The following is a 13,876-nucleotide window of genomic DNA, read 5'->3' as shown; positions in this document are numbered from 1 at the left end:
GCGGTGAGTGGGGCACGGATGGAGCTGGGGTCTGCCGGGGCTCCGCGGGCCGGGCGGGGGGACGGGAGCTGCGGCTGCACGGGGGAACGGAGCGCGGTGTGAGCGAGGGCTCCGGGAGGGGCACGGGGAGACGGAGCGAGAGGGCAGCTCCGGAGGGCTATGGGGTGTGCGCGGGGGGCTGTGGGGTGAGCCCCTGTCTGCGCGCCCCGGGGCCGGAGGTGTCGCGTCCGTGCCCGCCCGTCGGGCGATGTTTGCGGGTGTGCAAGCGGGGGGGCGGGCGGAGCTGGGGAGAGCTGGCAGAGGTGAGAGGAGTGCGGGGCCGAATGCCCAAAGTGCGGTGCCGAAATCTCTGCGCGGGGGGCACAGCTGCACCCCCGGGCTCCAGGCAGCCCCCCCAGCCGTGGTTCAGGGTACGGTGTTCTCCGACGCACCGCCTTTGCAGGGCAGTGTGTATGGTGGAGCCGCGTGGGGCAGGGGATGTGCAGGGAAGTGGTACTGCTCCTCAGCCTCAGAGATGTGCACCTGGGAGCTGCTGGGCACAGATCACAGCGTTCGGCACACCTGGGAGCTGCAGTGCCCTGAGGACACCGCTCAGCCTCTGCCCAGCTTTGCCCTTTGTTCCTGTACCTCTGCCAGCTGTACCAGCCCAGGTCGCGCTGCTGGAGGTATCAGACCTTGGGAAAACAAGTTTCTATTCCCAGTGTGAGGTGCACACAGTGTTTCCTCTTCCCCACCTTGCCATGCATGGGGACTCTGCTCCTTTGTCTTTGGCTGTGCCCATGGGAGCCCCGAGCAGAGTTCGGGGGGCTTTGCCCAGTGTGCTTGGGGCTGCTCTCCCATGTTGGCAGGTGCACGAGGAAGGTGTGTCCTGTGCCACTTGCAGTGCACCTGGCCCAATGCCTTTGCTCAGCTCCCAGCTGGGAGGTGCAGGCCAAACTGAGCCCCCAGCCCACCAGCATTCTCCCAGCTGTGTGCTGTGCAGGTCGGGATCCGCAGCTCAGGGGGCACATGGGGAGCTGCTGGGCACGTGCCAGGCTGTGCGGGGTTCATGAGTACTGGAGTTTGAACTCCCAGCGCACACCTGTTAATGCAGCCCTGGACTTTGAGAGGGCTGCGGGCAGGGGAGTTCCTCCCTGGCTCTGAAGACCCCCAGCTGCGATGCCATGCTCTCCCTGCCTGCACAGGGAGCCATGGCTGTGCCCATGCTGGGGGCCAGCACCCACCCTGCTGCACCGCCTTCCCTATGGTGAGGTGAGGATGTGGCTGCTGGCTGTGACCCCGCTCTGTCCCTCCTTTTGCAGGGCCACACCAGTGCCCTGGAGGGATGCCAGGAGCCCTGGCCCGGAGCCATGCCCGCTCCTGTGCTGCCCATCCCTGGTGGTGCAACCCTGAGCTCCCGTACTGCCCCAGTGCTCGGGATTAGCACAGCTGTGGTGCGGGGAGGTGGGCGGGTGGAAGGCTCATTCTGAGCCTCACGGTCATTTAATTGTTCACCCATTAACTTGGACTAATAAACCCTGCGGGAGCAAGAGGCTAAAAGCCGTGCCAGCCCAGCACAGCTCCTCTGCACACCGCTCCGCAGCCTCGCCATGGCAGCCGGCTTCTTCATCAGCAAGAGCGTGGGCATCGTGGGCATCGTGCTGGCGCTGGGTGCCGTGGCCACCATCATTGCGCTGTCTGTGGTGTATGCACAGGAGAAGAACAAGTCGTCAGGAGGCAGCGGCAGCACCGACACCACCACCACCGCCGCCAGCACCACCACTGCGCCCAACAACCCCTGGAACCGCTGGCGGCTGCCGGCGGCGCTGAAGCCGGAGAGCTACGAGGTGACGCTGCAGCCCTTCCTGACGCCCGACGCCAACAACGTGTACATCTTTAGGGGCAACAGCAGCGTGGTCTTCATCTGCGAGGAAGCCACCGACCTCATCCTGATCCACAGCAACAAGCTGAACTACACGCTGCAGGGCGGCTTCCACGCCTCGCTGCATGCGGTGGACGGCCCCGCACCGCCCGCCATCAGCAACACGTGGCTGCAGACCGACACGCAGTACCTGGTGGTGCAGCTGGCCGGGCCGCTGCAGCAGGGCCAGAGCTACCGCCTCTTCAGCAGCTTCACCGGGGAGCTGGCCGACGATCTGGCTGGATTCTACCGCAGCGAGTACACCGAGGGCAACGTCACCAAGTAGGTGCAAGGCCGGCGGGGAGGGGGCACGGCGCTGCGGGGTGAGGTGGCCGTGGTGCCAGGAGCCCCTCCATGAGTGCGGTGTGCCTGTGTGCACGCGTCCCTGTGAGCGGGCAGGGTGAGCGGAGGGACTCTGGCTCCTCGTGGGATGTCAGCCCCTTGGCAGAGGGGACGGAGAGCCCGGGCGCCGCGGTGCTGATGGGTTCGCTTGCAGGGTGGTGGCCACCACGCAGATGCAGGCCCCTGACGCGAGAAAAGCCTTCCCCTGCTTTGACGAGCCGGCCATGAAGGCCGTCTTCACGGTGACGATGATCCACCCCTCCGATCACACGGCCATCTCCAACATGCCCGCCAACAGTGAGTGGGGTGGGGGGGCTCTGTGCCGGGCGGGCGAGCGGGCGGCTGAGCCGCTCCTTGCTCCCCACAGACACCTACCAGCTGGAGATGGATGGGCAGAGCTGGAACGTCACCCAGTTCAACCCCACGCCCAAGATGTCCACCTACCTGCTGGCCTTCATCGTCAGCCAGTTTGACTATGTAGAAAACAACACTGGGGGGGTGCAGGTGAGCTGAGCACCGTCCCGCGCACCCGGGGCACAGCCTGGGCAGCAGCTCAGCCCGGCACCCTCTCTCCTCTCAGATCCGCATCTGGGGCCGCCCCACAGCCATCGATGAAGGGCAGGGCGAATACGCACTCCAGAAGACCGGACCCATCCTCAGCTTCTTTGAGAGACACTATAACACGGCATACCCGCTGCCCAAGTCCGGTGGGTGCGGGGGGCGTGGGGCCGTACTGTGCTTCTGGCAGCTGCTCCAGCTGTGGCCAGGTGCCAATGGCACCTCTCTGTCCCCCAGATCAGGTCGCCCTGCCCGACTTCAATGCGGGTGCGATGGAGAACTGGGGACTGGTCACCTACCGGGAGAACTCGCTGCTCTATGACAACGCCTACTCCTCCATTGGCAACAAGGAACGGGTGGTGACCGTCATCGCCCACGAGCTGGCCCACCAGGTACCTGCCGGGCCCCTGCTTGCCCCTGGAGCCACAGTGCCCTGCTGACAGGGCGCTCTACTCCTCTGCAGTGGTTTGGGAACCTGGTGACGCTGCGGTGGTGGAATGACCTGTGGCTGAACGAGGGCTTTGCCTCCTACGTGGAGTACCTGGGCGCAGACTCAGCAGAGCCCACCTGGAACATTGTGAGTGCTGGTACCAGTGACACAAGGCATAGGGCATGTGTATGGGATGTGGGGCATGAGTATGGGACTCGGGGCACATGTGCGGAGCGCAGAGTAGAGTTATAGTGTACAGAGCTTGGGTATGCTGTGTAGAGCACAGGTATGGGATATGGGCATGTGTCTGGGGCCTGGAGCATGGGTGTGGGGCACGAGGCACGGGAGACAGGTATGTGGCACAAGGCATGGGCGTGGGGCACGGATATGGGGCAAGGGCACAGGCACCCCCTGCTGCCCTGCTGCAAGTGCTGCGCTGATGGCTGCACCGACCCCCGCAGAAAGACCTGATGGTGCTGAACGAATTGTACACGGTGATGGCGACCGATGCCCTGACCACCTCCCACCCGCTCACCTTCCGTGAGGATGAGATCAACACCCCAGCACAGATCAGCGAGGTCTTTGACAGCATCGCCTACAGCAAGGTGGGTGCTCAGCATCGGGCGCGGGCTCCGGGAGCGCGGGGTCCCCGGGCGGTCGCTGTGTGCTCAGAGCCTCACTGCTGTCTCCGCAGGGAGCGTCGGTGCTGCGGATGCTCTCTGACTTCCTCACTGAAGACGTGTTCAAGGAGGGGCTGCAGGTGAGCTGGGGGTTGCTGGGCTGTGTTGTGGTGCATGTGGCTGTGGCAGGCGGTCCCTCCCTGGGGCTCCACGGAGGTCCTCTGCCCCTGCCCACCCAGCTCTCCTCGTGCTCTCCTGCAGTCTTACCTCCACACCTTTGCCTACGGAAACACAGTGTACACAGACCTGTGGGAGCACCTGCAGGAGGTATGAGCAGAGTGGGCTGCTCTCTGTGCTGTCCCACCCTCCCCGCCCCCTCCAGGTCCAGTGGCTGCATTCTCCCTTGGGCGAGGGGTTCAGTTCCTGCATGGGGCTGGGCCCCACAGCACCAGGGAACACCGCCAACACCTCTCGCAGGCTGTCAACAAGAACAACGTGCCTCTGCCCGACACCATCAGTGCCATCATGGACCGCTGGACGCTGCAGATGGGTTTCCCCGTGGTGACTGTCAACACACTCACTGGCAGTGTCAGGCAGAGCCACTTCCTTCTGGACTCCAACTCCACAGTGGAGAGACCTTCTGTGTTCAAGTGAGTGGGGCTGGGACGATGGTGCTGTGGAGTGCGGAGGGGATGGGGGGAGTGGGTGGTGAGAAATGGCTGTTGGTCTTGTGTCCCCTGCACAGCTACGCCTGGATTGTCCCCATCACCTGGATGACACCTAGCAGAACTGGGGACAGGTATTGGCTGGTGGACGTCTCAGGTATGGTGCTGGGGGTCTGGGCCGGGGGCTCACTGCCACCCCATGTGCTGGTGGGCTCGGGGTAGGAGCAGACCCCCTCTGCCCTCACAGACACCAACAGCAACTTCAGTGTGGGCAGCTCCACCTGGCTCCTGCTGAACCTCAACGTCAGCGGCTACTTCCGCGTCAACTACAACCAGGAGAACTGGGATCAGCTCCTGCAGCAGCTCTCCAACAACCACCAGGTACGTGGGACTTCCATCCCACACACCCCACGCTGTCGCTGCCCTGTGGCATCAGCTCTGCTCTCCCCCAGGTCATCCCCGTCATCAACCGGGCGCAGATCATCGACGACGCCTTCAACCTGGCCAGGTGAGCAGGGCGGCTGGGCGGCACCCGCTGGGATGCACGGCACGGGTGGCGCAGGGATCTCCATGCTGCCATCTCCCCGCTGCAGGGCACAGCAAGTCGACGTGACGTTGGCACTGAATACCACGCGCTTCCTGAGCGGGGAGACGGAGTACATGCCTTGGCAGGCAGCACTCAACAACCTGCAGTACTTCCAGCTGATGTTCGACCGCAGCGAAGTGTTCGGGCCCATGACGGTGAGCGCAGCCCCAGGGGGTGCTGAGGGCCGGGGGTTCTGTGGGGGCTGTATGCTGATCCCTGCCCACCCGCCCTGCAGAAATACATCCAGAAGCAAGTGACGCCGCTCTTTGAGCACTACAGGACTGTCACCAACAACTGGACGACCATCCCCGTCAACCTGATGGACCAGTGAGTGCCGCAGAGCTCTGGGCCACCTGCTGCCCTGTGCGCGGTGCGGTGCTCACTGCAGTGTGCTCCAGGGGGGATGCGCAGCCCCCCATGTGGCCAGTGGGTACCGGAGGCTGTGCACCCATCCCAGCCCCGCGGGCTGCTCTCTCCCCCAGGTACAGCGAGATCAATGCCATCAGCACAGCCTGCTCCTACGGCATCGCTGAGTGCCAGCAGCTGGCCACCACGCTCTTCCAGCAGTGGAAGCAGAACGTCAGCAACAACCCGTGAGTGCTGCAGTGCCATGGCTGGGCACAGTGAGGCTGGGCACAGTGAGGGCTCCGTGCTGAGACATCTCTCCCCGACAGCATCACCCCGAATCTGCGCTCCGCCATCTACTGCAGCGCTGTGGCCACGGGCGGTGAGGAGGTGTGGGACTTCATATGGGAGCGCTTCCTCGAGGCTCCCGTGGTGTCCGAGGCCGACAAGCTGCGCACGGCCCTGACCTGCAGCACTGAGACCTGGATCCTCCAGCGGTGGGTGCGGGGCTGGGAGGGCGCACGGCTCTGCCCCGCAGCCTCTCACCTGGCAGCTCCCCCCACCCAGGTACCTGCAGTACACCATTGATCCCACCAAGATCCGCAGGCAGGATGCCACCTCCACCATCAACAGCATCGCCAGAAACGTAGTGGGGCAGCCGCTGGCCTGGGACTTCATCCGAGGCAACTGGAAGACACTTTTTGGCCAGTGAGCACTGCACGGGGCGGGGAGCAGCAGCAGCAGTTGCCTGTGTGCCGGGGGGAGGACACCGGGCAGCTCCAGCGCGGGGCAGCACTGTGCCCCGCAGCCATCTGTCCCCTCCCCCAGGTACGGCGGCGGCTCCTTCTCCTTCTCCCAGCTGATTTCAGCGGTCACCCAACGCTTCAACACGGAGTTTGAGCTGCAGCAGGTGAGCGGCTGCCAGCCGGCACCTACACCCGGGTCCCTCTGTCCCTCCGAGCCCTGCGTGTGCCCTGCTCTGGTTGCCGTCGCGGGGTGCTCGCCGCGCCGCCCCAGCCCTTCTGTGCCCCCCTCGCAGCTGGAGCAGTTCAAGGCAGACAACCAGGACATCGGCTTCGGCTCGGGGACGCGCGCCCTGGAGCAGGCGCTGGAGCGGACCAGGACCAACATCAACTGGGTGAAGGAGAACAAGGAGGTCGTGCACGCCTGGTTCCGAGCCGAGACCGCCTCCAGCTAAGCCTGCTCTGCTCACCGCCGCGCCGCGGGGCTCCGCTGCCGCTCCCCGCCGCCGGTCCGGCCGCTCGCCCGCTCCGTCCCCGTCCCGCGCCCCCCGGAGCGCTGCCGCCCGCCGCCCCGGCCCGGCCCGGCCGAGCCCTTCGCCGCTCTGACGGGAAGCGCCCGGCGCCTGGATGATGGGCGGGGGGGCACGGGGCCGGGCACAGCGAGGGCTCGTGCCAGACGTGGGGTCTTGTAAATAAAGAGGTGCACGGGAGAGCGGTGTGGCCGCGGCTGCGGTGCCGAGCGGGGCCGGGACAGGAAACGGCTGGAGCGGAGGCGGACCCGGGCAGTTAGGAGCCCGGTGCTAAGTGGCTCCGGGGGCTGCGCCGACGCCAGCGCTCGGCCCCTGCGTCTGACGGCTGCGTGTGAGCTCGGCCGCGGCGCTGCGGGGGGGTGGCACAGCGCCTCGAGCCCCAACCCCAAACCCTCGTGGGTGCAGAAAGCAGAGGGGGCTGGGCGGGTGGATGGGCTCTGTGCCCCAGCGATCGGAGGGGCTGGGGCAGGTGGAGGGCTGGGGGAGCCCAGAAATGGGGTCCCTCTGTCACTCCAGCCCTGGGGACATCTCTGGGCTGCGGGACAGTACGCCAAGCCCCGAGACTGGGGGCAGCACATCGAGGTGTGTAATGTGGGGGTGAAGGCTGAACATTGCCCTCCCACAACCCCCTCTGGAGCCCCTTTGTCGGAGCGCAGTGAGCAGGAACCCTGCAATAACCAAAGGCAAAGTGCAGCAGTGCACAGCAGCTTTAATGAGGAGCCCCTCCCAGTGTCCCGCAGTGCCTCTTGGCACTGTCCCCATGCTGTGTCATCAGCTGTGGGCACCGCATCAGCTCCACCACCCCCAGCACCGTGCGGGGCTGCAGCCGGGCAGGACAGGGGTCCCATGGACGTCGGAAGAGAAGAACGTGTCCAGGTCCAGGGGGCTGCCAATCTGCAGAAAGGCAGTGTGTCAGGTGGCTGTGTGGGACAGTGGTGTGGCCATGTGCGTGCATCCTGGGCTGGCTCTGCAGCTCAGTGTGCTTTGTGCTGTGCCCCCACCCCATGCAGTCACCCTGGTCATGGCACACACATGCACTGCAAGAGCATCCTCCATCCCACCCCACCACATCCCAGGCTCTACTGTCAGCCTGCATGCACCCATGTGTACCTGAGAGCCGCATGCGTGGAGTCCTGAAGATCCCATGGCCTTTGCTCTCATCCCGGGATGCAGGGAGGGGGCTGCGGGCTCCATGCAGCAGGAGGGAGCTGTACTGGTGCCTGTGGCTGCTGCGCATCCCCGGGGCGGCTCCAGCAGGGTCGCTGCTCTGATGCTGCACAGCGGTGATGGTGAGAGCTGTGACATAAAGCCTGGTGTCCCATGCAGCTCCGGGGGCGTCCCCGTGGTTGGGCTGTAGGAAGGTGATGACCAGAGCCCCATCCCCACGTCAGGAACCCCGTGCAGCTCCGGACGGGTCTCCAACACGGGGCCGTTGGAGAGCGACCCCCAGGTCCCCGTCCCCGCATCCAGAGCCCCGTGCAGCTCCGGGGGGGTCCCCCAACCCTCCGAGACGGGGGGCGAAGCATCCCGCGGGGCTGGGGGGCGCAGCCGGGGGTGCGGGGGCTGGCAGCAGCCCAGGCCCTGGGGGCAGAGCGGGCAGCGGCGGGGGGCCGCCCCCCGGCGCAGTAGCAGCACCTCCTCGCTGAGGCCCAGCAGCGCCGAGAGGTGGGCGATGTAGCGGGTGGCGAGGCGCAGGGTCTCGATCTTGGTGAGGCTCTGCCCGGCGGGCGCCAGCGCGGGCGGCAGGTAGTGCCGCAGCCGGTGCATGGCCTGCGCCAGCCGCCGCATCCGCAGCTTCTCCCTCTCGCTGGCGCTCTGCCGCGGGCCCCCGGCCACCCCCGATCCCCTCCTGCCCGCGGGACCCCCGCACCGCCTCAGCCCGGCCCCGCTGCCTGGTCTGCAGAGCTCCCCGGATGGGGCCAGGGTGGCAGCTGTTGGGCTCTGGAGGCTGTGGGGCAGCAGTGGGGACCCGGCCATGGTGGGCTCCGCTCTGGGGCTGCGCACGTCCGGGGGTCCTCGGGCAGCCCTGGCTTTATGTGGGCCCAAGGTGCGAGGTGACACTTCTGTGGCCACCTGGAGGTGTCAAAACCTACATGGTGTTGGCTGGGACTGGGCCGGGAGCCTGGGAAAGCCGGACCCATTTGCGGAGGTGTCAGTTCTGACTCCTCCAGCCCTTAATTGGCACTGCCCGGTGCTGGGAAGTGTGCAAGGACCAATTCACACGGTCGTGAGAGATGCTAACGTGCCGACCAGCCCTGCCAGCACCCGCACTGCGGCACGGCACTATGGGGCAGCGAGGCCTTGACCTTCCATTGCCAGCATCCCTGGCATCCCCACACCACTCTGCCCCTTGCATGGCTGAGAGATGGGCGTCCTGGGTGTCTCTGCATCTAGCCACGCTGCTTTGGTCTCCCTGACTGTGTGGGATGCTGCTGTGTGTCCCTGAGATGCTTGTGTGCAGCTGGGCACACTATCTATGTGATTGTGGACATACACTGAGCCGTGCTGTTTGCCCAGCTGTGGCAAACCCCAGGCCCCGACCCCAGGATGTGGGCAGCACTGTGCTGAGATGCTCCAGGGCACAGGTCCTGCCTGCAGCCTTTGGGCTCAGCCAGTAGAACTGTGCGTGGGAGATCCTGGGGCTAAGAGCTGTGCTGCAGCAGCACCTGGTGCTGAGCAGGAGGGTGCCAAGATGGGATGGGAGCTGCAGGAGTGCTCAGGTTTGGATCTGAGTTCCTGGCCTCCAAAATCGATTCCTGCACCCTCACTGCAGTGCCCTGTGCTGCACCGCATCAGCACAGCATGGAGGGAGCAGGGGATCCCAGCTCCTCAGTTGGGAGCTGCAGGCACTGCTCTGCAGGGGCTCTGACCCCAGCCCCGGCCGCGCTCCAGCACTTGTCTAAACACAGAGGGAGGTGGGAAGTGGCTGCCCAGCAGGGCCGCAAAACTCATTACCTGGGAGCTCGTCAGCTAATGAGACACAGGAGGGGGTCTGGGAACAGGGGGGAGCAGTTCTGGGACTGTGCAGGGGGATGTGTGGGGAAGGGGCTGTGCGCAAGGCTGTGCCTGTGGGTGTGGAGCTCCCTCTGAACACCCCCAAACACCCCTCTGCGCTCCTGGGCTGGATCCTCTGCAGACTCCCAGGTCCCCAGTGCAGCACCAACCCTGTGTGTGTGCAGCTGGTGTCAGGAGCCTGAGCACAGAGCTGTACAGCATTCCAGTGTGCTCAGACCTTGGATGGGACAGCGCAGGGGCACTTCTTCCACTGAGGGCAGAGGAACAGCTGTGAAATCATCAGCATTTATCCGCTGTGTCTGTGGCATCCGCGGGGTGAAAAATGCTGTGTCTTTGTGGCACCCAGCTGGGGCGGTGCAGGCGGTGGCAGACAGCCTGAAGCAGGGTGGAGGGTGCCGGGATGCCCTGTGGTGATGTGCCCCTGCCAGCACGGGGTGCACCAGGGTGTGCGTGGCTCCAGCAGTGCTGGGCACAGCGTGGCAGCCAGGGCGAGGCCTGCTGTGTCGGCACTGCTGTGTGCTCAGGCACAGCGACATCCACACGGTGTGACTTCCGAGGGATGGAGATCCGGTACTGGCACTGCCCAGCGTGGCGAGGAGTGCGGTTGTGCCGTGGCCCCACTGGGGGTGACTGATGGGCAGGGCTGATGTCACCACCTCCGTGTCACAGCATGTGTGGGGAAAACTGAATGACTTCCATGTGACCATTGCTGCGCAAGTGGTGGCTCACACAGTGCCATCGCCAGCACTTCCCTCTGGAGCGGCGCACCCCGTGACCACAGCTGGCTCCGTGCCCCGAGCCCCGTGAGCAGAGAGGCTGAGCACCCCTGCTGTCTCAGGGGGCTGTGTGCGCTGCTTCACCCCGTGCCACGCAGGGGCTGTCCCAGCACACGGCCAGTGTGCAGTGGCACAGGGATGCTCTCCCCCCCGGCTCTCCCTGATCTATTTTCCTTCCCGCGCGGTGCCGGGTTTCCCTGGAAACCTTTACACCCGCAGAGCGCGACTCCTGTGCGGGGCCTGGGAACGCGGCGGGGGGCCCCCTCCCAGCCCCCTCCCAGCCCCCGGAGCGGGGACAGGGCCATGAAGGCCGGGAGGGGCCGGGGTCTGCGGGGCTGTGCCGCCTGTGGGACTGCAGGGTCTGGAGATCGGGACTGGGGCAATAGGGTCAGAGCTGCTGTGGGATATGGGGGCAGACGGGGGTCGGGGATGCAGCGCGGGGGCTGTCAGTCACAGCAGTGGACTTTGGGCACCGGGTGCAGGCAGAGCCGGGCGGCTCCACAGGCGTCAGGGCTCATTAGTGCCAGCATGTGAAATGCCATTAGCAGGACTGCAGGGGGGCCTGGGCAAAGCCCGCTGCCCTGGCTGAGGGTGGGGGGCTGGTGCTGGACGCACCCTGGCCCTGTAGGTCACACTGGGGAGCAGGATGGGGTGGAACGGCGCAGTGCTGGGCTCCGGGACTACCGGACCGGGGACGTGATGGGGACAGAGAAACGTGCCAGCCCCACAGTGTCTGCAGCATGCATCGCACCGCAGAGCTCGCAGCGCACAGCCCGCTGCCGGCCCGGCAGCCGAGCCCACCGCACGCATCCTGCATCAGACCGCGCCGCAGACCCCGCGTGCATCCCTGCTGGGGGGCTCCCAGCGCCGGTGCTGGGGTGCGGGCAGTGCCGGGGGTGGGCAGCGCGGAGCAGCCTCACACCACCGGGGTAAAAATCCTCACCCGCCTGTTCAAAGGACGGCTGCCCTCGCCCCCGCCTTTGAAGTGCTGCCGACGCCGGCCACGGAGGTGCCGCTTCACACCTCCGGCCGGGCATAAAGCGGGGCTCCGGGGCCGGCGGCTCTCAGCCCTCAGCCATGGCCCACCCGGCAGCTCCCGGCCTCGCGCTCCGCACCGCGTCTCTGCCGCACGACTGGGGTCTCCCCGCAGTCCCCGAGCCCGAGGGCTACAGCAGCAGCTCGCCGGCACCCTCACCCGACTCCTGCGGCCTCTCGCCCCCCGCCAGGGCACCGCGCCGCGGTCCGGCGGGCAGGAGGCGATCGGGGGTGGCCGGGGGCCCGCGGCAGAGCGCCAGCGAGAGGGAGAAGCTGCGGATGCGGCGGCTGGCGCAGGCCATGCACCGGCTGCGGCACTACCTGCCGCCCGCGCTGGCGCCCGCCGGGCAGAGCCTCACCAAGATCGAGACCCTGCGCCTCGCCACCCGCTACATCGCCCACCTCTCGGCGCTGCTGGGCCTCAGCGAGGAGGTGCTGCTACTGCGCCGGGGGGCGGCCCCCCGCCGCTGCCCGCTCTGCCCCCAGGGCCTGGGCTGCTGCCAGCCCCCGCACCCCCGGCTGCGCCCCCCAGTCCCGCAGGATGCTTCGCCCCCCGTCTCGGAGGGTTGGGGGACCCCCCCGGAGCTGCACGGGGCTCTGGATGCGGGGACGGGGACCTGGGGGTCGCTCTCCAACGGCCCCGTGTTGGAGACCCATCCGGAGCTGCACGGGGTTCCTGACGTGGGGATGGGGCTCTGGTCATCACCTTCCTACAGCCCAACCGCGGGGACCCCCCCGGAGCTGCACGAGGCTCTCGCCTCCAACGTATCCTCCTGGCCATCCCCTCCTCACTGTGCAGTGGCAGGAACCTCTCCAGACCCCCCGAGTGACCCCATCCTGGACACGGGGCTGCTGCTGCCAGACTTTGTGGATGCAGAGATGGTCACCCAGGTATGTGTGTGACCGTGGAGCTGGGATACTGATGTGGGGCTGGGCACAATCTCTCTGGTGGGCTCAGAGTGCTCCTGTGGTGGTATGGAAGTGGTGTTGGGGTCACAGCGATGTGGTCTGGGATTGGGAATGGAGAGGACCCCCCTCTACCTTATGACTTGTGTATGTGGGGTGCTTGGATCCTTCAGCTGCTCCCACCCTTCCTTGCATCATTTGGGCTCCTATCAGCTAGCACAGAGTCCTGCTGGTTCCTGAGTGGGTGCCCTCCTAATGCTGCTGCCCCCCACCCAGCCCTGCCCTGCATCCCTGCCCTGGCTTCGGTGCTTTCCTCACCGATTCTCTCTTCCCCACAGGACATCTCAGCAGATCTGCTCTCTCTGCTGGAGGCTCTGCTCCCACCACAGCCCCAGGACTGAGCCACGCACCATCGGATGCCCACGACTTGCAGGACCCAAGGAGACATGTGTCCCCCCTTGGACAGCTTTGGGGCGGTGAAAGCAAGGTGCTTGGAGCCCGGATCCATGCTGGCTGAGACTGTACATAATATACTGTGACTGTACATAAATAAACCCTTTTGCCCACTCTGACTATCGCCACGTGGCCATTCCTGCAGCAACTGCTGGGCGCGGGATGGGTGCAACATGCACAGTCGTCATGCTGGGGCTGAGAGGACAGCTGTGCTGGGGAAACCGCACCAGGGCATTTCTCCGGGCACGGGCAGGGGCTGTGACACAGACCCAGCACCGCTGCGGGGCCCTGAGCCGGCAGCGTGCAGCTGGGGACAGCATCTGGGAAAGCAATTGCCGGGAGGTATCAGGACAGACACCTCCAGCTCTGGGAATGGAGCTCACCAGCACTGCCCAGGTGCGGCTCAGTGACAGCTGAGCGATGTCCGCACGCCGTGCCCGGAGCCTGGGAGGGCCCCACGTCGCAGGGTCACCTGGGGGCTGCACCCCGCCGAGCTGGAGACCCGGCGGGTCCCGGGTGGAGGGCGGGTACGTGGCTGCAGGGGATCCCCGCGGGTCGGGGCGTCGAGCGGTGCGGAGCCCCATCCCGGGACTGGCGGGCAGATGCTAACGCGCACCGGGGTCCCTGGGGCAGGAGGTCTGCAGGGCTAATGAGCCCCACTTATCTGTGAAATGACTGAGGTGACTTGCTAATTACGGTAATGCCCTCCGCCTGGGAGACGCAGCCTTTGAGATGCAAAAGAGCCGCGTTCCCCTCCCCCAGCCTGCAGCCCTGGTCCTACGGAGCAGCAGGGAGCTGGGACCTGTGGATCTCCGGGTCCCCACAAATGATACACCCCAAAGCAACGAGCACTGTGCCCCCCACACACGGCTCTGCAGTAGCAACCCCAGCTCCGGGCATCCCGCAGCGCCTCGGTGCAGGCATGTTGGGCTGGTAACACACTGTGCACGTTTGTGCACGTGTGTCTGTGTG

At 66.1% G+C, this 13,876-nt stretch overlaps 3 protein-coding genes across 3 annotated transcripts; 2 read left to right on the top strand and 1 right to left on the bottom strand.

Annotated features, from left to right (window-relative positions):
* Positions 1-1,582: 1,582 nt before the first annotated feature.
* ANPEP (alanyl aminopeptidase, membrane) lies at positions 1,583-6,899 on the top strand. Its single transcript, XM_010717671.4, has 20 exons — positions 1,583-2,182; positions 2,397-2,539; positions 2,610-2,746; positions 2,823-2,949; positions 3,038-3,192; positions 3,264-3,377; positions 3,692-3,835; positions 3,925-3,990; positions 4,112-4,177; positions 4,328-4,500; positions 4,596-4,672; positions 4,763-4,896; positions 4,968-5,023; positions 5,109-5,256; positions 5,337-5,428; positions 5,584-5,694; positions 5,776-5,943; positions 6,014-6,154; positions 6,275-6,356; positions 6,486-6,899. The coding sequence occupies exons 1-20, from the start codon at positions 1,590-1,592 to the stop codon at positions 6,642-6,644; spliced, it is 2,886 nt and encodes a 961-aa protein (XP_010715973.1). The 5' UTR covers positions 1,583-1,589; the 3' UTR covers positions 6,645-6,899.
* Positions 6,900-7,418: 519 nt separating this feature from the next.
* LOC146543576 (uncharacterized) lies at positions 7,419-11,862 on the bottom strand. The gene is made up of 2 exons (XM_085234489.1): positions 7,830-11,862; positions 7,419-7,613 (listed from the first exon to the last, which is right to left on the bottom strand). Exons 1-2 carry the CDS (start codon positions 8,694-8,696, stop codon positions 7,509-7,511), a joined length of 972 nt encoding a protein of 323 aa, XP_085090615.1. The 5' UTR covers positions 8,697-11,862; the 3' UTR covers positions 7,419-7,508.
* On the top strand, positions 11,588-13,008 carry LOC146543575 (uncharacterized). The gene is made up of 2 exons (XM_085234491.1): positions 11,588-12,436; positions 12,790-13,008. Exons 1-2 carry the CDS (start codon positions 11,588-11,590, stop codon positions 12,850-12,852), a joined length of 912 nt encoding a protein of 303 aa, XP_085090617.1. The 3' UTR covers positions 12,853-13,008.
* Positions 13,009-13,876: the final 868 nt, after the last annotated feature.

This window comes from Meleagris gallopavo, chromosome 12, assembly GCF_905368555.1.
Source record: "Meleagris gallopavo chromosome 12, MGAL_WU_HG_1.1, whole genome shotgun sequence".
Classification (NCBI taxonomy): domain Eukaryota; kingdom Metazoa; phylum Chordata; class Aves; order Galliformes; family Phasianidae; genus Meleagris; species Meleagris gallopavo.
This window is presented reverse-complemented; position numbering and strand designations above follow the sequence as displayed.

Bases quoted from the DNA above. Each gene is read 5' to 3' on its own strand.
- ANPEP (XM_010717671.4), top strand. From the start codon at position 1,590: ATGGCAGCCGGCTTCTTCATCAGCAAGAGCGTGGGCATCGTGGGCATC. The intron at 2,950-3,037 runs GTGGGTGCGGGG...TCTGTCCCCCAG, and splicing joins ATACCCGCTGCCCAAGTCCG to ATCAGGTCGCCCTGCCCGAC. The intron at 3,991-4,111 runs GTGAGCTGGGGG...GCTCTCCTGCAG, and splicing joins TGTTCAAGGAGGGGCTGCAG to TCTTACCTCCACACCTTTGC.
- LOC146543576 (XM_085234489.1), bottom strand. From the start codon at position 8,696: ATGGCCGGGTCCCCACTGCTGCCCCACAGCCTCCAGAGCCCAACAGCT. The intron at 7,614-7,829 runs GTACACATGGGT...GCCTTTCTGCAG, and splicing joins TCCACGCATGCGGCTCTCAG to ATTGGCAGCCCCCTGGACCT.
- LOC146543575 (XM_085234491.1), top strand. From the start codon at position 11,588: ATGGCCCACCCGGCAGCTCCCGGCCTCGCGCTCCGCACCGCGTCTCTG. The intron at 12,437-12,789 runs GTATGTGTGTGA...TCTTCCCCACAG, and splicing joins ATGCAGAGATGGTCACCCAG to GACATCTCAGCAGATCTGCT.